This window comes from Plasmodium fragile, assembly GCF_000956335.1.
Source record: "Plasmodium fragile strain nilgiri unplaced genomic scaffold supercont1.12, whole genome shotgun sequence".
NCBI classification, from domain to species: Eukaryota; Apicomplexa; class Aconoidasida; order Haemosporida; family Plasmodiidae; genus Plasmodium; species Plasmodium fragile.
In genome coordinates this window covers 266,820-291,164 of record NW_012192592.1, presented here as the reverse complement: position 1 = coordinate 291,164, position 24,345 = coordinate 266,820, and the positions used below count along the sequence as shown (strand labels likewise).

General features: G+C 43.4%; 4 protein-coding genes across 4 annotated transcripts; 2 read left to right on the top strand and 2 right to left on the bottom strand.

Moving 5' to 3' along the window:
• Positions 1–838: 838 nt before the first annotated feature.
• Positions 839–3,784, bottom strand: AK88_01427 (translation initiation factor aIF-2; the record flags this gene model as incomplete). The annotated part of the gene is made up of 1 exon (XM_012479062.1): positions 839–3,784. One exon carries the CDS (start codon positions 3,782–3,784, stop codon positions 839–841), a length of 2,946 nt encoding a protein of 981 aa, XP_012334485.1.
• Positions 3,785–6,675: 2,891 nt separating this feature from the next.
• On the top strand, positions 6,676–7,335 carry AK88_01426 (Grx4 family monothiol glutaredoxin; the record flags this gene model as incomplete). The annotated part of the gene is made up of 1 exon (XM_012479061.1): positions 6,676–7,335. The coding sequence occupies one exon, from the start codon at positions 6,676–6,678 to the stop codon at positions 7,333–7,335; it is 660 nt and encodes a 219-aa protein (XP_012334484.1).
• Positions 7,336–8,494: 1,159 nt separating this feature from the next.
• On the bottom strand, positions 8,495–13,231 carry AK88_01425 (uncharacterized protein; the record flags this gene model as incomplete). Its single annotated transcript, XM_012479060.1, has 5 exons — positions 8,495–8,530; positions 8,661–8,806; positions 8,960–9,101; positions 9,254–10,008; positions 10,180–13,231. 5 exons carry the CDS (start codon positions 13,229–13,231, stop codon positions 8,495–8,497), a joined length of 4,131 nt encoding a protein of 1,376 aa, XP_012334483.1.
• Positions 13,232–16,841: 3,610 nt separating this feature from the next.
• Positions 16,842–22,956, top strand: AK88_01424 (uncharacterized protein; the record flags this gene model as incomplete). Its single annotated transcript, XM_012479059.1, has 2 exons — positions 16,842–22,645; positions 22,905–22,956. The coding sequence occupies 2 exons, from the start codon at positions 16,842–16,844 to the stop codon at positions 22,954–22,956; spliced, it is 5,856 nt and encodes a 1,951-aa protein (XP_012334482.1).
• Positions 22,957–24,345: the final 1,389 nt, after the last annotated feature.

Below are 24,345 nucleotides of genomic sequence, written 5' to 3'. Positions count from 1 at the left end.
TTTTATCCCGCATTTACCATTTGAACTGTTTTACCTGACCTGTTCAGGCAAAAAAGGAACAAAAAAAAAAAAAAACAGACAAACGGGCAAACAGACAGGACGGAGAACCTTGTGAGGAATGCCAACAGAGGGGGTGCTTCTAACATTCCTCATTTAAAAAAAAAAAAAAAAAAGCAAGTCGGTAAATACAATTAATCGAGTACCGCTAAACCACTGCAACGTTCGGTGTGTGATATTCCCCTGTTGAGAAATTTTCGAAGGGTCGACCATCCCGTTTGTGAATTTTTCGAGGGAATCCTCCAAAGGGCTGAATGTGCACGCGGGCATGCCATTACCTCAAAGGGCGACCCACATTTTCTTTCATTAAAAATGTCGATTAAAAATGTGAATTAAAAAATTTCAAATGTTAACTGTTGTCGTTTTTACAATGATACAATGACACAACCATGCAGCGGCGCACGTAGGTACGCACGCGAATGAATACAGCATATAAATGGTAAACGTTTCAAATAGGCCTTTTTTTTTTTTTGGAGATGATAAAAAGGGAGGGAAGGGAGTTGCGCGTGCAGCGGTGCGCTGAAACAAGAGAAAGGCCGTTTGCACACGGCGGAAAAACACAAGGCGTGCACACGTGTTTGATAATATGTATGGGCACACGTACCTACGCACAAATAGGCGGAAGCACGTGGCCAATTTATGGGGTGAGAAACGAGAATAGATCAGCTCGAAGAGACCGCCTCGAAGAGATCACCTCGAAACGACCACTCGACCTGCGTGACCCATTAAAAGAGGTACACCGTGGTGGACGTGGATGCTGCGCCGGCGCGCGTTGTGGGGGTCAGATAATGTTAAAAATTTTCTTGAGCTGCACGACGAGTCTCCAGTCCTCCATAGTTAACTCACTCCTAAAGTACTCCTTCAAGACGTCAATGCTTTCCCTAGTAATCTTGCTGTAAATCTTTTGGTTAAAATCAAAGTGTCTTCCAAAAGTGATGTGTGGTTCTCCACAAATTTTAATAGAAACTTCATCCCCCTTTTTGGCCTTTTCACATGTTTTTTTGTTCAAGAGGATGCTAACAACATTTCCTATTTTAAGGCTTTTCTCAGGGATGTAAAGTGGGGTCCCAATTTTCAAAATTCCACAATCAACCTTAACTCCAATAACGATGGGATCCTTTTTATTAAATACACAATCGTTGACAATGGAGAGTTCGCATGGGAAAATGGCATCAGTTAGCTTACTCTGTTTTTTTTCTTCTTCAATTTTTTTAATATAACTTGTAAACGCATCAAACAAATGATATATAATATCCTTCTGCATAATTTCTACTCCCAAAATTTGTGCTTCCTTTTCTGCTTCAGGATCAATTTTAACATCAAAGGCTAGGATGACTGAATACTCAGGCTTTCCCTTTTCCCTCATGACGCTGGCTTTCTTCACGTCTTTCTTTTGCACTGTTCCGATATTGACTGCAAAAACGGGGATCTTGGAATCTTTTAAAAATATGAGTAATGCTTCTAACGAGCCCAGGGTGCTAGCCATGACGTACAGACCTACACCAGTTTTATCAACATGATTGAACACATCCGATACATCTGTCATGGCTTTCTTTTTGTAGTCTTCAATTTCGTTTGTGTTGTTTGCAACGAATAAGGAAGTACCACAGAGGACCTCTTCCAGTCCGTTAGCAGAAATTTTCACTCCTATACACGCTTTAATCGATTTGTGGTGCACATACTCATTTTTTATTCTTAGCTCTTTTAACGGTTGTGGGGTTAACAAAGCTCTAATAACTGTGACAATGGGTCCGTTAATACCACACAGGACGATGGTATCAGATTCCTTCAGCACCCCATTCGTGAGAATTACATCAATGGTTGTTCCTAGCCCTTCAATATTTTTTACTTCCAAAACAGTACACTCTAATTTATCGTGGTATTCAATATTTTTAAGCATAAAGTTTTGTGTCAATTTAACTAAAATCATAATCAGGTCAGCAATTCCTTCCCCCGTTATTGCACTCGTTGGTACGATAGAAACGTATTTTCGAGGGTTGGGGTTTTCCCAGTACAAGTGACAATTTAATCCTTGTTCGGCTAGCTCATTAAGTATTTTTTGTAGCCTATCCTGAAATTCCTCTTGTGTATTTTCCTTTTGCTTTTTAAAAGTGTAATTAAATGGAGACCAGTCATTTTTGCTCCACATGTACAGTCTATCAATTTTGTTCAATGCAATAACGAATGGGCAATTTCTTTGTTTTAAAATTTGAATGGATTCTTTCGTCTGTTGCTCTAACCCATGCATTAAGTCAATCACTAGAATGGCAATGTCACAAAGGGAGGAGCCTCTTTTCCTCAGATTGTAAAATGATTCATGTCCCGGGGTGTCAATAATCATAATTCCCTTCGACATGCACTTTATTTTTTCATCCACTTTTTTTATTTCCTTATCTAGGGTATCCTTGGGGAAAAATGTCGCTCCAATTTGTTGCGTAATTCCTCCCGCCTCATTATCTTGTACATTTGTATGTCGGAGCTTGTCCAATAATTTTGTTTTTCCTGTGTCCACATGACCTAATATACACACAATGGCTGATCTATACTCGCTCTCATCATCTGAGTCATCCTGGGCGTTGTTATTCTTTTCGTTACTATTGCTTTTACTAGTCTCAGTTTTTTTCTTTCCTTTTTTAGTGGTAACTGCATCCCCCTTTGTTCCTTTTTTTCCATCTGACCCTTTGGCTTCCTTTGCTTTGTTCTTTTCCTTGTCGGTCTTTTCATTACTTTTTTGTTCATTGGCTGTTTGCTTTTCTTTTTTGTTCTCTTCATCCACGTTGAGGAAATCTTCCCAGTCATCCACGACAATTTCTTTAGGGTCGACTTTCTTTGTTTCTGCGTCGTCCTGTGCTAGTGCGTTAACTAGTTTGCTCCCCTGGGGTGTAGTAGCACCTCCAGTTCCCTCCGCGTTGTTATTCAAATTTGCGTTCCCACTTGCGTTAGCATTTGTTTTGTTCTTCTTCTTCTTTAGGAAAGCCTTCGTTTTGTTGAGGTCTATGTTGATAATTTCCGCTTTGGCTTTTTCCTTTGGTTCGACCAACACCCCGGACTCCTTCAAGGTTTGTAAATATAATTCTTTTTTTTTTTTTTCTTCCTTTGCCTTTGCACTTAACAATTTTCCTTCCTTTTTTAATTGCATTTTTTTTTCCAATTTAGCTAGTCGTTTTTTTTCCTTTTCTTCTTCCTCCTTTCTAATTCGTTCTTCTTCCTCTTCTTGTTTTCTCTTCTCCTCTTCCCTTTTTTTTTCTTCATATTCTTTTAGTAGCCTAAGTCTTTCCGCGGCTGCCTTGGCCATTTCAGACATCCCTGACGTGGCTTTTTGATGCTTGGTTTTTTCCTTATCCTTTTTTTTCTTTTTTTTATTTTTTTTGGCCGCGTCATTGGCAGCTTCATTAGCGTCTTCATTTGCGTTGGCTGCATCGGCGGCCTGATCGGCCGTTCCCTTCTTTGCCTCTCCTTGTTCTCCCTCCTCTTCATTTTCCTTGCTTTTCATTTGCTCCTTTTTCTGCTTTAGCTTTTCCTTTTTCTTTTTTGACTTGGACATTTTTGTTGCTTCATTTTCCTGTGCCCCAGCAGGGGTACCTCCACCACCTGCTTCGCCATTGGCCTCTGGTCCTTTCACTTCCTTCTCGTCTTTCACTTCATCTTCCCTCTTATCGTCAAAGCCTAACTCAGCAAGGATCGCATCCAAGTCGTCCTTCTTCTTCCCCTTTTTATTTTTACTCATTTTGGGGAGCAAACCGTTAGGGGGTGAAGAGAAGTGGAGCGGAGCGACGTCGAGCGAAGCGAAGTGCAGCGAAGCGGACAAGAGCCGTGCGGTAACGTGGTGTGCGGGGTATGTGTTGGGGGTGGGGTGGGACGTACAGAATACGCTAACGCTACCTGTTTATGTAGAAGGGGAGGGGGGTGAATTCTTCGTTTGGAAACTCCACTTAGAAATTCCCTTTCTAACACCTCCTTCTCCCTCTTTACCACTTCCCTTCCTCGTCTTCTCGCTCTGTCCTAGTCTGCGAGAAAATTTTCATTCCCCCTGGTTGCGTGGTGAGACCCAAACTTTGCAAATGCGAGATGGGTGGTTGCGACTGTTGTTCTTTCGCTTCCGTGCGAATCATAATCTTTGAGGGATTCTATATGTGCACAGGTTGGGCTTTCCCTGCCGAAGCTTCAAAACAACGGTTGCTTCTCGCCCAGAGCTGCCTCGCCCAATGTTGCTTTCTCCTTCACTTTTAACCGTTTGAACTGCCGTGGAAGTTTCCAACAGAGGGGAATCTTTTCTTCCTGTTCAGGGTTTACCGTGACCCACTTTTGCCATTTGCAGGCTCGCGTCGCCCGTCACTAAAAAAAAAAAAAAAAAGGCTTCGGAAGGGGTTCGGTGATGATGACTCAGGTTATGCCTTCTTTTAATTTAACTGTTTGGTTCGTTAACTTATCCTTTTTTCTTTTCTTTTTTTTTCTTTTTTGCGTTGTGAATTTGCTTGCGCTTAGCAGTTTACAAAGAGTTGGAGTAAAAAAAAAAAAAAAAAAAAAAATGATTCGCGAAACTGCAGTGCCACTTCATGATCTGCGCCTGGCGTGCCTTTTATTTTTCGACCTTTCCCCCCTCTTGAACTGCATTTTTGCGGCAGCCACGGGGCTCCCCCTTTTTATTTATACCTTTTTTTTTTTGCCACCTCGGTGTACCATCAGGGGGGGCATAGATGCGCGGCATATGCCTTGCATAAAGCCACGTGTATGCAAACGGCAGCACGAACAGCAGCTTGAACAGCAGCTTGAACAGCGGCGCAAGTGCCTACACGAAACACCTACGAGGAATACGTGTAAACTTGATGGCGGCATACGTGCTACCGATCTAACACTACAATTTTTTTTTTTTTTTTTCGTTTCACATATGGTATTTTTTTTTTTTTTTTTTTTTTAACTTCACTGGAATGTAGCATACGGGAAGAGATGTATTTTAAAAAAGTCACTACATGAAAGGAGGAAAATCGGAATGGCTGTTCCCCCTCTCACGCATGTGCTAGCATGTGCTACTGCAAGCCGCTTGCAAATGAAGTGGATCGCGTGCATTTTCAAACACTTGTTTGGTCTAGATGTACTGGCTTATCATATGTACCATGGGCTTTACCCATGTGTGTGCGTGTTGCTATGTGCCCTCTACAACGCGTTAACAAGAAAAGGATGTGAATTATAAATTGCGTGTGTGGTTCACGCATTCCATTCCACATCCAGCCTTTTTGCAAAATCAAGGAGGAGCACAAGCGAGGAAACTATAAGGATGAATGAACTGCTCATTTTTTTTTTTTTTTTTTCGTTATACGTCTCGCAAAGAGCACATGGGTGAAAACAGGATGAGCCACAAAAATTGTTCCACCGTTTTGCATTTATAGCATGGTGCTGCACAAAATGGGGGTCCAAAAAAATATGCAGCCGAACCCTTTTTTCCTGTCTGACCGAAAAGAGCGTTAATCTGTGTGCACTTTTTTTTTTTTTTTTTTTTTTAAGAAGCATTAATGTGGGGCTGACTCCCATGTGGAGGTGTGTGGGGTGGTGCAATCATCTGTCAATGAGCTTCTGTCCGGTCTTCACTCTTTTGTTCACGTTTGGTTTCTGTAGCAGGTGGGCTTATTAGCTCACGTGGGGTCGCTTTTTGTTTTCCTTCACCAAGTTGTGGCAGCGTTGCTATGACACATGGGTTGCCCTCCCCCTTTGGTTTCACATGAGGGGGGTAGAGAGGGCCCCTCGTAGGACAAAAACCTTCCTCCCCCAATACACATAATGGTGACATGTGAGGAGGCGAACCGGATGGTATTGATACGCTTGACGCCCGTGTGTCGATCTAACCCGAATGTGTTGTCATGCACCTGAACAACACCCGCTACGAACCCTTGTTTTTGTAGTGGGGAAACTTCCCCCCGAAGAAAGAGAAGGACAAGCTGCCCCTTACCCACCACGTCGATTTAGGTACATAAAAGTATACACATGACGTAGTACTGCAGCGTTCCTGGCGCTTCTTTCTATGCGCCCCTGCCTACCCCTTTTTGGGATGGACATACCTCGCCGGGATGTCACGCAGAAGTGACATGTACTGTGGTCCACCCCTAAAGAAAAGCGCCCCTTGTTACATATATGCGTGGCAAAACCTTTCTCTACGTACACTTAGCAATTGAAAAGTTTGCATACTAACGGAGTCTCCTCTTCAGGCAAAAAAAAAAAAAAAAAAAAAAAAAAAAAAAAATTATAAAAATAATACCCACGTTTGAGCATATAAAAAAAAAAAAAATCTCCCTCTACTATTCTCCTTTTTTTTTTTTTTTTTTTATTCATCGCCCTCCCATCAGAAGATCCATCCATTTTGAGAGAAACTTTCCGTTGTTTCCCGCGCCGCTGCTAATTTGACCACTTTGCAATTTTTCAAATTTGAGAAGTAAAAAAAAAAAAAATACAAAACAGAGGGTATATTTTCTTCCCCCCTTTTTTGAAGATCAAAAATACCTTCACATTTGGGCCCCCCATAAAAGGACGACTTGTGTTACCCTTTTTTTTTGTCCCCAAGTAAACACAAAAAAAAAAAAAAAAAAAAAAAAAAAAAAAACGATCCAACAATAACAGTGAGCAAAAATGAATTTCATTAAAGAAGAGGAAAAGGACAAGTGTGTGGAGGGACAGGGACTGAAGTTATTCTATCTCAAATCGAGCAAGGAAAAAGAATACCAGTTGCACATGGATGTATGTCAAGCCATTGTAGAAGATTGTCCTTTGTTAGAAGTGTACGTTGTTAGTCGAATGGAAGGAAGTAATGCAAGCGGAGCATTTGAATTGTATGAGAATGGCCAGCTCATAAAAAAATTTACTAACTGCAATATTTCAACAGTTACGTCTTTCATTAGGAAATATATTCAAAAGGGAGACTCTTCCAAGGAGGCTACACAAAGTGGTGAATGTGATTCCACAGAAAAATCAGACACAGTGAAAAAGATAGAGCACTTAATAGGGAGCAACAAAATAATTCTCTTCATGAAGGGAAGCAAATCATTCCCTCAATGTAAATTTAGTAACGCGGTTGTGTTCATGCTGAACAGCTGCAAGGTTAAGTACAATACATTTGATATTCTACAAGACCAGGATGTACGTAATGAATTAAAGATTTATTCCAACTGGCCAACCTACCCGCAGCTCTACATCAACAAGGAGTTGATTGGCGGCCACGATATTATTAAGAGCATGTACGACAGTGGCGAGTTAAGGGACGTGGTGCCGGAGGACTGCTTTGAGGCGTGATTCACGCGTTGTTATGGTTACCTCGCGTAGCGGAGCATCGTGTGTACGTCTCTACATGACGTGCAGAGAATTAGCAACCAGGGAAAGACCCCCTGGGGGGGAGGGGACACTATGTGTGGGTGGTTAACAAGCGGTGCTTTTTCCATCCCCCTTGGTACGTTATCGTCATCAGATGATGCTCACTCCAGGAGAAGTAAATTCCCTCTCCTTTTTTGCCCAACCAGTGACCGTTTTTTTTTTTTTTTTTTTTTAAAATTGTAGCTACCCCCCAACAGTGGGCTCCCTTTTTTAAAAACCTCGCTCCAATGCAGCGCACTGTTTGAAAGAAGAGGCGGTCCACACTTTTAATGGGGGGCCCTGTTTCCAAATGGCCCTCCCCCGCAATGGTGTGCATGACGGAATGTGTAATCACAAAACGGTTAATAAGGTAGAGGGGAGCGTAGGTGTTGCATTCATGACAATCATCTCCAGTGGTTGACAAATCAGCCAATGTGAGAAGGTGCGTGATGTGGTTCGCGTTCTGTCCATACATATGTGGACACTGGTTGCGTGGGTACACCACACTACAATACATTATAGTATAAGTACAGTGTACTAAAGTATAGTAAAGTATATTATACGTAGAGGTAACAGCGAGGGGATGCAAAACTGCTCATGCAATCGCATCGCGCCAAGCTTAAACAAAAGAAACGCATGGTAACCCATACACAGCATCATGTGGGATGCCACACAGCACCATATGGGATGCAAAAATGGAAGGCAATGTAAGCTGCGCGTGGCCTCTCATACGTTCACACATGTGAGCAATGGGGAAAAGTTACAATGACGAATGGCGCAGCTGCGCGAGGGGAGACACATTTTTTAATTAATCATTCCAAGTGTGTACAATCCCTCGAGCTGATGTGAGGAATATAATAGCTTGTACTCTTTTTTCTCTCTTTCTCCTTTTGTGTAACGCTTCTGCGATGTTGCTTCGGAGGGGAATTAAATCTTCCAACCTCGTTCGTCATGCCATGTTGCGGTGGGACAGGAAAAAGGCAGGTAGTTTAGTGCGCCAGTTGATGACTCCGCTCACGTATAAACTGATAAAATCACCATGTGGATGACACTACATTGCGCTAAGGGAAAGGGAAAACAAAGGCGCCAACAGAGATCTTCATCATGCGTTCTTGTTTAGGAAATCAAATCCGAGGGCCTACAAAAACATGGGGCAGAAAATGAAGATTACACACACATGTGACACCACCATCTCCTCTGGGTGCACTCTCACAGATCTTTCTCTCCCCTTCATGCCATATCACAGTTGCGTTCTATACCACCATTACCTTTTTTCCCAGCTGGGCGATCAAACAGTTCGGGCATATCTTGGAAGTATATTCTCTCTTGGATACGGATTGGCAAAAAGGACAGCTGACAGTTTCTTCATTCGGCTTGATCCTCGTTAAGCTGACGCTACACACTCTCATGTTATCTGTGGGGATAAAAAAAAAAAAAAGGGGGAGATAATGTTATACTTGACCCATGCACCTCCTTCATACTGATGCGAAATACATGCAAGGAAAGTGTTTGCACGGGGGGCAGTGTTTCCTTTTTTTTTTTTTCCTCTTTTGCATGGTCTCCTTACAGTAGTCGTTGGGGTCGTAGTCTATGGAGTGCTGTTCCGTGCTTTTCTGTTCACACATAAGCAAAATTTTCTTCGCCTTGACGATTTCTTCCTCGGAGCCTTTAATACTCTCGTAGTTTCCGTTTATCAGCCGTTTAGCAAACTGCGCGGGGGGGTGATGTGTGTGATGAGTGGTCATGTAGTTGGTGCGGCATTGGCGGAGCGGCTGTGTAAAAAGGTTGCCCAGTCAGGTTGTCAAACGAAGAGACGCGGAGCATGTGATATATAATCCCGACGTGCGGGGCGCAAACTCACCGATCCAGCTGTGACGTAATTTTGCGCCTTCCACGCGAGACCCATGCCTCTCCTGAGGACTAAGTACAAGTGGGAGTTCTGCATCGGGCAGCAAGTAAAGTAGGCCATCAACTCTAAGCTCCTCCTTGGGTCTTCCGTAGCAGTTGCATTTCTTTCCTCTTCCAATCTCATGGCTAAGATGTAGCTGGTACACATATGCAAGTATTCATTCATTTCCGTGTCCTTATCAGCAGGGGTTAAAAATATCATGTGGTAGAGGGTGCTCCTGAACAAGCTCAGAGCTGTTGAAAATTTTCCCAGGGTGACTAATTTGTGTGCCTTTTTAATTTGATTAAAAAGAAAGTGTTGATTAATGTATACATTTGTATTTGTTGTCTCCTCATTTGTGTTTATTGGACATTGCAATGGAACGAAATTCGGAATGGGGGTCAGGTAGGCATATGTTGCAATGTACACATTTTTAATAATTATTTTTAATGGCTTCATATCAACGATACCATATTTTTTTGAAATTAAATTTAGTGCACTGGTTATGTTTCCTGTTCTTATGTGGTCCATTATTCTTCCGTATTTTTTGGCCATGACTTCGTAGAGGTTATCTACTCTTTCAATTTTTGTGCCCTTCATGGGTGACATGGCTGCGCTTTTGCTTAGGAGATCTTTGTGCTCTTCCAGGTCCAAGTCGATATTTATGTCCTCGTCGTTGACCTCGTTCTTCCACACATCGTCTTCGTCCGAGGCGTTGCTTCGTTGGTCTGCACGCGGGGGGGAAGGAAGGAAGTTTTCAAATGGGGCAAGCCGCTAATGATGGGACGGGGACGGCACACAGACGCGCGCGACAAAGAGATGGGCACGATAAGGACATGTACACGATGAAAAGTGATAGAGTTGCTCGGCGCCGCCACATGGGATTGTCTCATCCGTACCTGATTTGGCCGCGATTTTTTTCTTGGCCCCCTGGGGTGCGGCGCCACTCGGGTCGGCTCTAGGCTGGAAGGTCTTCTCGAGGTTGATGACAGGCCAGTTGTATGATCCATTCCAGGCGGAAGGCGTTCCCCACTTGGGTGGAGCGTCCTGCGTCGCACGCATTTGTTCCGCTACCTGCTCCGGCGACTGCGCCGATGACGGCTGCGCTGATACGTTGTTCTTGCCCAAGCTGGGGTCCACTCTCACGATCGGTATGGGGGGGGAAAGATAAAAAGACTTCTCAGGACAGTAGGTGCACTCAGTTACATCAAAATCAAAATTCTTTTCAGACAAATTAATGGGGATGTTATGGAGCTGAGAGCAGGCCCATGCCAAGTTCACCTGATTCTGTTCAACAAATACATTTATCCTCTGTTGTATGTCCCCCAAATATAATGAATTGAGGAAAATGGAAATTAAGTCTCCCCTTATGATGGCAACATTTTGCATTTTTTTTAGGTTATTAATATTTCCACTGAAGAGATATAAAAAGGAGAGCTTGTCGTAGGCCTTCATCCTTAACAAGGCATATTCAGCAATGTCGTAATTACCCACTAGTAATGCATGAACGCTTAAAAGGTTCCATATATGTTTCTTATTAATTTTTTTGGCTGCCTTGAGGGCATTGTTTATATGTCCTAACTGAATGGACAGATTAAAAAGGGTATGATTGTTGTTTACCATTTGTACTGCTAAGTTTGCGAATCCCTTTTTCTTAATATACCCAATGAGGTTATAACTGAAATAAAGTTTCTTCTTCTCCTCTTCCATATAAGAGCCATTAGGGCACATGTTGCCTTTATATCGTGTGTCCAAATAATGATAAGCGCTTTGCTCATCATTGTTTGCAAGGGATAATTTAAATAAATATTCCGTGTCGTTTAAGGGTTCACTGATCACTTCCTGCTTTCTTGTGATATAAAATAACCTGTTGTTGTATATTTTGAAGAGGTAGACAGGCTCTTCCAAACATTTGATGAGTCCCTTTTCTCCATTTATTAAAATGTACTTTAAATGACTCAATGTGTTATAAATAAAAACATTTTTGTTTTCCTCATCCCAGACTCCACTTTTGACTCGAATATACTCATGGACTGTACACAGATGAACCAAATCGATGGTGGTAAGAACAACGTTATATTTGAAGACAAAGGCAATGTAATTCTCCTTAAGTATTTCCACGGAAATTATGGTATCTGTGTGATTCATTTCAGTTAATATTTTTTTTACACTTATATCGTATAGGTATATTTTGTGTTCCGACAAGATAATTACTTTGTTGTTGTTCAAGGGATATACTCCTTCCACTTTAAAAGGTACTTCCACACGTTTGGAAGTGTTATCGTCTGGTATGCTTTGAATGCTCAGGAGGTAGTTTCCATTTCTCTTTTCTACAAGGAGATATTTATTTCTTGTGAAAAATGCAACAGAACAACAGTGCTTGTTTTTGATTATGTATTTTACACTGTCCGGGTTGAACTCTTCTGGGCTTCTCCCCGCTTGTATATTTTTTTGTGGTGACAGATTTGCTTTATTCGCGCTGGAACTTTTTGCCCAGGGCTTGAAGAAATTCAGTGCGGAGGATTTAGAAGGGGAGGCTGCGGGTGATGCTGTGGATATCCCCCCTCCCATGACGCCTCCGCCACTCTCCCCAATTGTATCGCAAACGATCAGATCGAAGGAGTAATGATCTTCCTCCTTGTACATAAAAAGAATCATCACATGTGTGGTGCAAAATTGGTTGTATACTAACTTGTGGTACCCCGACACCATGGCGTTTCCATTTTTCCTCACAGGACACAAACAAGTGTTCCTATTGCTCCTTACATCATAAGCATGAATGCGTTTCTCTTTTACGTAGATGAGGATACTTCCACACTTGTCATAGGGGCATTTTTCCTTTTCGAATTTGAAAATCACCATCCCTGAGTCATGCCCTGAGGCAATTAAATTGGAGTTGGGTTTCAAGGACAGAACCCAGAAGCGGTCATTTTCTCTTCTAAACGTATGAACACATGCTCGTTTGGTTATATCCCATATACGAATGGTCCTGTCTTCACTATTGGTTAATAATAAATCGTCATTGGTTTGGTGAAAAATTAAGCTGGACACGTTATTGAAATGTCCCCTGAGGGTATCTAGCTCCCAGCACTTATTTTCATTATACCTCCACAACTTTACTAGCTTATCGTCTGACCCAGATGCAATAATGGGTAAGTTAGGATGAAAGGCACAACAGTTAACTCCCTTCTCATGACCCTCGAGAACAAATTTACAAATGGCATCTGACGCACCAAACATGTTATTATTATTCTGTTGTTGCTGCTGAAGTTGTTGCTGAAACTGTTGCTGAAACTGTTGCAGGTGCTGATTATGCGATAAGAAGGAATGTATGCCCATTTGGTTTTCTCCACCTGGGCTTAGCCCATCTGTGTTGTAACCGCCCTTTGATAATCCGTAGGGCAAATCGCTTATCACATTTTCACTGGTCAATATAACGTTTTTTTCTCGTAGCAGTTTTATATCCCACACTCGCAGAGTCTTATCCAGGCTGCTCGAAATGATTAGGTCCTGTGTGGGATGAAACTCTGCACACATGACGTAGTGGTTATGTCCTGTGAGGATCGCTATGCAGACTCTGCTTTGCCAATTCCATATTCGAATGGTCTGATCATCTGAAGCGGATAGAATCCATGGGTAGGTCAAATGGAACTGCACCTTCCTGATGTAGTCCAGGTGTCCTACCAAATTGAAGACACATTTTTTTAAATGCATGTTCCACACCTTTATTAGGTAATCGTCTGCTCCACTGACAAAAAGGGGCTGCACAGCGTGGAAATCTATGCCCCTCACTGGCCCTTCATGCTCCTCAAACTTGTCAATTAGGATCCCGATGCGGTAGTCCCATAGCTGAATGACTCCATTGTGCAGCCCCGCAAGGATCAGGTTGATTTTCGGGTGGAAGGAGATGCTCTTCACTCTCTGGCTCTTCGTCTCGCATTTCACCAGCATTTTCGGCAGGTCGGTGGGGTATCGTGGTTGGGGATTTCGGTCGTCACGTTGACCTTCACTTGGGTTGTCACTTCGGTTGTCACTTTGATCGTCAGTGCGGTCGTCACGTTGACCCGCTTGTCACCTCTTGCAGGCCGGACAGCGCGGGCACTTTACTACGAGGCCCACCGCACATGTACGCACGTACACAAATGTACCACCCCTTGGCAAGTTCAAAATAAGGAAAAAGGTTGCCTCTCCCCCTTTTTTTGGTCAAGTGATGGGCGAAGCTTCACGTGTGAGAATAAGAAGCTCCTCTTATGGGAGGCACTTCGCTATTCCAGATGCAAACATATTTCTTTTTTTGTTTTTTTTTTTTTTTACCCTCCTCGCGCAACCCACCTCCTCTTGGAAACTTAGCACGATCCACAAGGGAAAAAAAAAAAAATGAAGAGAAATTAACACAAAGCTTAATTAGGCACGCATAAAATAAAAAAAGGGAAACCTTTATGTATGAATAAAGGGACTAAGCATTCTTTTTTACGGATAGGACGAGGGGAAAATTATAAATGCGAAAAAAAAAAAAAAAAAAAAAAAAAAAAAAGTGCTACTGTTACTACTATATTGGAAGGGTGTTAAAAAATCATTGAGAGAGAATATTGTGCCCCTTACGAAATGCTACGCTCCGAACGTTTTTTTTATTTCCTTTGTTGGGCAGGTCATATGCTTTTTTATACCTATTAAAAAACGAGTCGAGGTAGGCGCGAACCTTCCCTTTTTTTAATATACACGCCCCTAATAATTTATGTATGCACTACGCCTCGCCAAGCCAGTCGATCGTGCCGTAACCTTCGGGCCCATTTGGGGGGCAGAGATCACTTAGGGAAGAACACAACATACGTGTAAGCAAAAATGATAGTATATGTGACAGAGAGGCTGCTACTCAAATTAATTTTCCTCTTTGCCTTTTCTCCCAGTGGGGTCAACCCCGAACAAGGTATACCTTTTATTTATTCACGTTTCATGAACCATTTGACACGCGCGCAATGTATTATGGGCAACCTTTCCGAAGCACGAACAGCATTGCGTGTGTGAAAAGGGCGGCAGGTTGGAGGTCTCAGCAAAGCGTAACAAAAAAAAAAAAAAAAATAATAAGTGGCCGCGCCGCATGACAGCAGCAGCCTATTGACTGATCAATTCAAACGGCAAGAAAAAGGGGGCTGTATCACGCAGCAACAAAAAAAAGAAAATAAATAAATGAGTAATCCCCCTCTCCAAGCTGGCAAAAAAGGGTCTTTCCTGTTCTGTTCCTTTGAGGTGGAACACCAATACGTGACGGCAACCTGGGCGTATCCTAATGGGCTTGTCAATGTAGCTGGTGTGCTGTGTAACTATACGCGCGTGGGGGAGAGCGGCGGGTGGAAAGACAAAACAAGGGCAGCCAAAGGGGGAGTCCCAATGATAGGCCAGCAACTGCCAAATGGAAATTTAGAACCCTTTGAGGAGAATATCTTATGCTGCCCATTTAGGCATCACAGGGAAGCCATCCTTTTACACTCCATTCATTCATGCCCACCTGTTCCAGTGGGACAAGTTCCATTTTTAAATATTTACCCACCCGGTATGTATACACCTTTGCAGAAGCAAACAGAAATAGAAAAAGGGGCACTACTGGTGTGTTTGGTTAGATTCATTTGTAAGCAGTTCATATTGGACGGGATGGAAGGCGAGGTGCTTTTTTTTTTTTTTTTTTTTTTTTGTGTCTCTTACACCACCTCTCTGCGGTTCCTTTCGCTTCTCATACACAAGATGGTCTGTAGACTTGCACCCATTTCACACTTGGCTCATTTTAACGCAACACACAACAGGGGAAAACAATTTAGGAGCAAACCGTGTGGGGGCATTTCCAACTGTACACCGATGCATGCATGTATGGTGACGTCAACCGTCTCAATTGTGCTGACACACCGCGTAGCAGCAGCATCGCCTCTACTGGTTTAACCCCCCTGGAGAATTCATTTTATTTGCCCATTCTTGTTTAAGGAAGGTCACAGCTACACCTCTTTCCACGCAATGCCCCTTTCTCTCGTGGGTAGTACATCACTCATGTAAGGATGCGCCGCCACGAACGAATATAAAAAGGAATGAGTGTAGTATGCTTTTTACATTACCGCACAGTCGCTTACATACCTGCGCATTGTGATAGCTGACGCGGGGAGCGGATCACCCGTGGAACGCGCCACTTTGTATATTCTCCGCGGTGACCATCGCGTGGTGGCGATGTGAGGTGTCAGTCCGCTTCTGCATTTACATAATACGCATATTGGGAGTACACAATTGGAAAAAGCAGTTATTTCAAATGTACAATTCCGGAGACGCATTTTTTTTTTTTTTATTTTAGGGGGGACAAGCAACTATATATAACAACGGGTGGAAATATATTTTTGAAGTGATAAAGCGAGAGGCAGAGTGCTGGCTGGTTGGGTTTGGCTTGTGCGTTTTTAATCGACCGGGGGAAGAGTCAAGGTTGGGCGTAAGCCGCAAAACCGGATGCAGCGGGCCGAGCTCGGGCCTTCTTTTTACAAAAGGGGCACAAAACAATAGGCCCTACGTTGCGCGCAAAAATGGAGTACAGAAAAAAAGAAAAACAGCAATAACATCAATTTTACGATAGAATTTTTTTTTTTTTTTTTTTTTTCTTCCTTTTTTTCCCTTTTTTTTTCTTTTTTCTTTTTTCCCGTTTTAAAACTGCTAAGGAAAGGTTTATCGGCAGAACGAATTTTATCACAAGAAGAAGAAAAAATGTGAGGCAAGGAGAAATGTTTGTGTATGTTGCTTTTGAATGTTCCCTTTTAGCCCATTCATCGTTCGAGCAGATATGAATATATGCATATGCATTATGAGCGTATATGTATAAATGTACTTTCTCATTTAAATGCCTGTGCGACTACATTGTATACCCCTTTTTAATTATTTTATTTTATATTTATTCATTTATTTATATATTTTGCCTATTGTCTTAAGGAGCCGATTTGTAAAAGCTTGCGCTTTTTTTTTTTTTAATTTACCTATTCGTTGTGTCCCTCCTACATTATAGCGCGAACGCCTTGTGTTTGTAGGCGGCGGTTATTGGGGTGATCATGTGGGAGATCACTCGAACGATAAATTTGTGTTGTCCCTCTTACGCCTGTTCACTACCCCCCCCCCCCCCCCTCATTTGAGCGCCTCTGCTGTGCATGCCTCACATGTGTAGATGCGTATGCAGCAGAACGGGAGCACGACGCGGTGAGACATAGCGCAGACAAGTCTGGCTGCAAGTTTGTCCCAAACAGAAGTCACCTTGTCCCATTTGGTCGCAACTTGAGTTTGTTTCAATTATTAATTAGCGTTTATCCGGTTGGCTTCTCATCCGTGCGTCAATCGAGGCAGATACGTTTAAAAAAAAATTAATAAATAAAACCCCCAGTAGCACATCCCAGTACGTCATTACGCCATTACGTGCACGCTGTGTAGGGGCCGGCTGAAGTATCTGCACACGCCGAGGAAAGAGAGCGTGGAGACCACCCCCCTCACACACCTGTTTCGCACGCGTTGAGCAGTCCCGGCAGAGCCCAACAGAATAAGGACAAAAATGAAAGCGCAGGAAATAAACGGGCAAATAATCGCCCAGGGAAACTACACCCGCAGAGCCTTCCAAACAAATAACATCAAAATAAAAACGAAGAGCATAGTAAGTGCAATTGAAAACCTGCAACCAAAAAACCCCAACCTACTAACCCTTAATGAAAATTTAATTTCGAAAATAAGAAGCGACGGATTAGAAATTATAAAAAAGGAAGGAGAAATATTGGACGTTAATTCAAGGAATGTATGCTACGCCCTGAAAAATGGAAAATTCCGTTTGATTAATCAAAATGGTGTTAACACAACGAGGATAAAGCTACCCTACGACAATGAGGTAGTTTATGTGTCCTTCAACAAGGAAAATGGGAACCTGTTGCTTCTCCTAGACAATAAGGGACACTTATATATATATAGCATTAATGAGTATAAGGTGGAGTTGATCCTTTGTTTAAATTTCCCTCCATACCAGAAGAAATCATCATCATGGAGCTCATTGTCCTCTTCCAATAGCGTTGGTGTTGAAAACACATTAAAGAGTGGTTTGCCTCTAAAGGCTAGTTGGCTACCCAAGAGTGATAATTTTTTTCTAACTGGACATAACAACTGTTTGTACATATGGAACATTTCTTTGCTGATTAATGTAATGGCTTCGAAAAAGCGGAAGGACGAGATGGATGTCACGGATGAGTTGGTGGCCGGGTGTGCAGTCACTCTACTGTTCGAACCCATTATGCGAAGATACAGCTATGTGGGTGGTAAGGAGGCTGCTAATCGATTGGGTAGCGAAGCGGACAAGACGTCGCATGCGGATACGGAGAAGACGTCGCACGCTAATACGGAGAAGACGATACTAAACACCTACTGTCTGAGCCTCAACGGAAAGTACCTCCTCGCGTTGGTGAACAATCATTACGCAGTCATTTGGCAACTCCAGCGTAACCACCAGGAAATCAAATTTACCCTTGTGGGTTTTAGCTCCCTCCAGAAGGAATTGAAAAAGATTAAAGCAATGTTGCAGACGGAGGGATCACGTAATGGGGATGCAACAGAGATGCAACATGCTGTGGGAGTCCAACCCAGTGAGGAGTACATCCCACTCGATCAGCACAACCGAAGAGGCCTCGACGTGGATATATCCTCCGTGCACATATTGAATAGTTTTTTTCAACCAAGTGAAAGTGGTGATGGCACAAACCAGAGTACCTACTACCTGCTCGTTTTCCACAGTTCCTGCTGCATATCCGTTTTCCCTTTTAATAATAAAATCGATCCCAGTGGAGAAGACACAACAGAGCGTATTGACATACTTGGGGAGTGCAGCGTACAAAATATTTTTGTAGAGAGGGACAAGGTCAGCATTGAAAACATGGAACTCTTTGTGGACCCCTCGGAGTTCTTTGTCTTTTTTAACATCTCCTATCGCGTGGGAAGCGCGGAAACGTCACACGTGTCGTACACAAGCAGAAGCCTTATCTTCATTCTAGAAATATTTAATAAGAAGAGATTAGACTTTAAAATACACCCCAAATTTGTCCACCTACCTAATAACTCCATCTTGCCCCTCTGCTCCATCAGATTAATTAACACAAACGACTGCCTTAAATTTTCGAAAGTCCTAAACGTTTCTGTGTCTTCTTCGTCTTTAAATATTATTAACCTTTTTATGTTTTGTATTATTTTTAATTCTTGCAAAAAGAGCGTCAGCGTGCAGTCCTTTTCTGCTCCCATTCCGCTCCTCATGGGGGACGTTTCCGGCCCCACTGCTGACGGGAACACACACGAGGGGGAAGCGGACACCAACGCGGAGAAGGATACGAAGCAGCAAGGTGAACCAGAGAAGGATGCGAAGCGGGAAGAAGTGCCCACTTGTAATGGAGGCCAAGGGACAGGTGCCAACAATGGAGTTTCCCCTCCCTCAGCCCAGCCAAGTGGTGCAAAAGTCCAACCCACTAATATGAAAAATGAAAACGAAGAATCCTCGAACATACAGAACAATATATCTCACTATGAGGAGTTCCTAAACGCGATAATGTCCCCTGGGGTCGGAAGTCAGAACGCCTCCCATGCAGTAACAGGCAGGGGGGACATAACGGGTCTCGCAGAAAATACCAACGTTGGGTATCAAAATGAAGGGGAAGTTATAACCCTACCAAATGGAAGTGGAAACTCCGTCCAGCATATGAGTAAAGACGAAATGGCACTTTTTACTTCGTTCAAAAGGGGAGGGGTCGACACGGGGATAACGGCACAGGGGGAAAAAACCTTAGGTACATCTACTCCTATTCGTAAGGCCAGTGCAGACGTGGTAGGTACTCCAGGCGGAATTATCAACTGTACAAGTGATGTGAACCCGCGCAGTGACGTAGCATGTGTTAGTGTAACAGAGATGCTAAAGGAGATTATGGGTAAGGGTGACGAAGGAGAGGAATATAACCCATCCAATACAGCGGAAGAAGGAGCGTATGCACCGAAGAACCAGCTCATGGGTCATCCTGAAATGGAGCATCTGAATGGCCTGACCAAGGAACAGCACAAAGGAGAGCAATTGGAGATGGCGCGAAAGGTGTGTGAAGCTGGAAGAGATGCAGCCGTTTTGAGGGGCTCCCCTGATGGGCGCCTTGAAAATGCAGGCAGCAATTTTTATGTAGAGGATGATACCCCCCCGCAGAACGCGAACCCCATTGGAGAAATGCAAAGGGATGAAAAGTTAGAACAGGTAGAAAAATTGGAAGAAGAGAAAAAGGATGAAGAAGTGGAAAGCACAAAAATGTTGGTTCCAACGACGTCACGTAGGAGCAGCAGAAATGAAGGTCACCACTCTGATGACCTTTTTTCCTTTATGGAGGGAGGAAGGAGCGGTGCTCCCCAGGGACAAATAACCCCCGTAGGTGTGGACATTCCACGTTCCCTCCATGCTGAGGCGCATATAGCAATTAACGAACAAGAAGAAAAAAAAACAGTCGAGCATAACAGCAATATTGATATTATCATGTCCACACATGAGGATGCACTGAGGAGGTTCATGGAATGTGAGGATGGAGGTGAGCCGAGCGAGATGGACCATCCGGAAAAGTCGAACGAGGAAAGCATTCCCCTAGTGGATACTCAACATAGCGTTAATGAGGGAGAGGTGGCAGAACAGCAGGTTCCACTCGAGGAAGACATAGAACAGAGCGAGTTTTATAATAAGAAGGAGAAGGAAGGGGGAATGAAGAAGGAGAACAATCTGAACTCCTTTTTACATAAGTTAGGGTTTTTTAAAAGTAGTCCTTCCACATGTGGAGAGACAGCAGGGGAGGAAGAAGCCGTGAAAGCTCATTGCGTGAAGGCACCCATCATCAAAATAAGCAGCACCAACGAGGGGGGTCTTCTCAACGAGAGGAAAGAACAAACGGAGAAGGAAAAACAAGTGGAGGTATCATCACACAAGGGTAGGAAAGATAAGTCAGACGAGTGTAGCGAGGTGTGTGACATGCGTGGAAGGGAGCACTTGGTTTGGAATTCCACAGAAGGAGGAATTGCCATGCTAGATAACAAGATCAAGTTGGTGAAGAAAAAAGAAGAAAGTGAAATAATAGGGTTAAACGAATGCTCTAATAAGGAAGGAGAAGAAGGGGTGAAGGTTAATGCTGCCTTGGTGAACAGTACCCCATGGAACTGTACTGAGGAAGGACAAACAGGAATGACGTCAGACGACTTACTCAAACAGATGTGTAGGGAGGTATGCAGAAAAGTCAGTGACAAAATGGCGGATATTATATACAAGGAAATTACCACCTCTGGAATGACAAGCCTGAAGGAGGAAGCATTTGTACTGGGACAAATGAAGGAAGGTCACTTAGAAGGAAGCGTTAATTCAGGAGGAGAAAAAGCGTATGAAGAAATGGCAACCCTGGTTAGCAATTGTGAAAAAAGAATGAATAAAATGATGGAGGAAATAAACATCCTGAAGAACGGAAATAAAAATATGAATGGGAAAATTCTTTCCATTGGTACCACGGTGGGAAAAATATACGACACGCTAAAAAGTGGAGGGGGCAACAGCGCCGGCGTGAACTGTGCTAGCTGTGCGAGTGGCCATGGGATGTACAACAGAGGGCAGAAGACCAACTCGTATGAAGGTAAAGTGGATAAGCTGATAAGCGAAATGAGCACTTTTAAGAAAGCCATGTACAGCGAGACGAACAGATTGTCCGACACCTTATCTTCCATGGCGGAGGATTTGAAAGGCGCCTTCACCAAATGTTTAAAGGGGAATAACGAGGAGCTGAAGAGGTGGGCATTGCAGGATGTGAAGCACGGGCGTAAGGATGAAGAAGGAGGGGGACATAAAATGGGCACCACCACGGAAAATGGTGCAGACTACGATGTGGCCACAGGCCAAGCAGGAAAAAAAAACACTCCCTCTTTTAACAAAGACATGGCTGATTTCTTTAACAGCGCGCATCAGAACGCGGTGAAGAAAATCATGCCCTCTGTTATCTCTTCAGAGATTCAAATTCAGTTCGCCAAAAGTGTAATACCTGGCATGAAGGAAGCCTACAACACGGGTTTTCATTCAATGAAGGAGTCACTAAACTCGTTACTAAATGAGAATAGACAATGGTTAAGTAAAGAGCTGCATGCTGTGGAAAAGGCAGTGATGTGTGAGAAGGCCGGGGGAGGAAAAAGTGAAGACACGTTGATTTCAATTAGCAACAAGATGGAGGAACTGCAAAATGAGATGAAGCTTTTCTCCTTTAACATGTATAAACAGATTTCTTACCTCCGGGATGACATTAACGAGATTGGCAAGTCACGCGTGATGGAACTGGCCGATGGGGGAGAAGTTGACCATGCCATGTTGCGTGAGGACGGGGAGGAAGAGGAGGTCAGGTCCCCAGCGGAGGAGGAGATGGACCCGCGGGCAGACCAGAATGGGGAGAACCACTACCTGAATGATTGTAGAAGCTATTACCCAAGTGGCCAGCGGAGTGATAAACGAAGTGATAAGCGAAGTGGTCGGCGAAATGAATTGCAGAATGACGGCGGTGATCCCAGCGGGGCAAGGCAGTACCCACATCCAAGTCAGAGGAGTATAGTAGTAGATGAAGGCCAAAATAAAAGTAGCAGCTCCATCGTGGAATTAAAACAAGAAGAGGAATACTGTGCGAAGCCACGTAACGACACATCGGACATCCTTATAAAGGGAAGAATTAACCACCTCCTGAGTGAGCGAGAACTGAACCAAGCATTCACATTAGCTCTCTCGGTAGATATAGAAAGGAACACAAATGCACACTGGCTGCTGCAGCTGTGTCATAGGTTCAACGTGAAGCATCTGTTCAGTGAGAACTTGTCTCTAACACAACCAGTACTACTAGGTGTAAGTAAAATTTTATGTGAGTCCCTTGTGAAGACATCCAATTTGACATTAGAAGAGGCGGACTTCAGGATGAAATGGGTTCAGGAGTGTCTGCAAGAGTTAGATGTAAACCATTCAGACTTAGTAAAAACCAACTCTTACATGTTCGTAAAAAATATGGTTAATAATATTTCTGCATTTAATTATCTCGTGGGGAAAGAAATTGGAAAGCTGAATGACAGCGTGGTCAATTTGGCCAACATTGATTTGAACAAGAGAATACTTTTAAATGAAGATCCTCAATTGAGGGACAAGAAAATGTCGAGCACGTCTGGCGCAGAGGAGACCGAATCCCTTGCCAGTAGGAACCTCTACTTGGGTTCACCACAGAAGTATTATTTGCATAACAAAAACATGCTCGTGGCGTTGCAGGAAAGGCTCATGGTTGTTAGGAGGCTCCTCAAGAGGTACTTGATGGGCACGTCGAGGACGCGGTGCGACGTGGGTGCGTCAGAGGTGCAGCAGCTGGCGTTTCGTTACGCGTGTGACAAAATTTCGTTGTGATAGGCTGTTGTGATAGGCTGTTGTGATACGCCGCTGTGACACTTTTATCGCATCGTCTGTTAATCACCCCCGAGTACGTGTCACCGTTACTCGCTTCGCACCACTACGTACTTTTCACAACTTCTCCATTGGTACCTTTTCTTTTCCACCCCCCCCCTGAAGCATTATCGTTAGCCTGGGCACCAACGACGACGCCCCGATGTGCAGCAAGTAGTGCACAGCAGTCGCATCACAGGAGGTGGTACTTACACCCAGCAGGAAGAGACAACCATTTTTTTCTTCAGTTGTGACGAATGGAAAATGGAGCCGGAGATGCCTCAAAGGGAAAGAAGTAAAGGAAAAGTGAGAGGCCCTTTTTTGGGATGCATGCACAGACACAGCTGTGAGGGAAAGTGCAGATTTGCTCAATTGTTTTAACTATGTAGTGCGGCACTCTTTTTTTTTTTTTTTTTTTTTTTTGACCACATTGCTATTTGTGCATTCGTCGGTGGGGATTTCTCCCGGTGTAGGAGCCCCTGTTTGTGTCGCCTTTATTTTGCGCCTTCTTTTTTGCCTTCTTTTTTTGCCCCCATTTTGTTGTTCACCCCTCTGCAACAATCAATCAGCACGCTTGCCAATCATTGCAAGTCACCTTTGTTAATCCCCCCCTGTTCATTTTTTTCACGAAACGGAAAAAACGATAATATGTTTATTTAGAATTGCCTTGCTCGTTTCTGCGATGGGGGTAAGTACCCATTGTATATCCCTCTGTGTGTAAATCAGAGGAGGATCTTTTTTTTTTTTTTTTTTCTTTTCATCCCAATTGGTGTGCAACCTCACAGATGGAGGAAGCCGCCATGGATGCTGTAACTGCATTTTGGCACCCCCGATTTGGGAAAGGGGCCTGCAGAAAGTGGACACAGGGTGTTAAAAGGTTACAAGGAGGAGAGGGAAAGAAGTGCAGCATGAATGTGTTGGCATATGAAAATGTGTTACGGGTTCAGCGTTTCGTTCACGTGTATCAATCTTTGGTCCAACACTGGGAGCGCTTGAGACGAGTCCACAACGCAGGTTGCTCTTTTTGGGCAAATGGCGGACTTTAAAGGAGGGAAATAAAAATGTGTCCTTGCGGAGTTTATTCCACTTTAAATATCTTTTTACGCTTTACCGCGCTGTGTTGCACTTTCTGAAGAGTCTGCTAGGCACATCTGTAAGAGACTCCACACGCATGCAACACCACAGTTGTGTTCCTTTTTTTTTTTGTTTTTTTTTGTACGAAGTTGAGATGGGGTTCTCTTTCCCGAGTTTTTTTTTTTTTTTTTTTTTTTTTTTCCCACTCGTGATAGCCCCTTTGCTTGGCGGGGAAACAATCAGTTGTAAAATACACTATTGGTCTCTCCACTTGGGGGAACACTCTGCGACGCCGCGATTAGGTACCTTAGGCGCAATACGTTCAGGAGTACATACACTTCTGTGCATAAATATATATATATACTATACTTATTTACACCTCTGGGGGGATCACGGAAGAGGGCGAGAAGCCGCTGATTCCGTGCGCTTCTCTAATATATATTTGCTGAGCACGGGTACTATGCGCACCAAACATGTATCCCTACGCGCTATT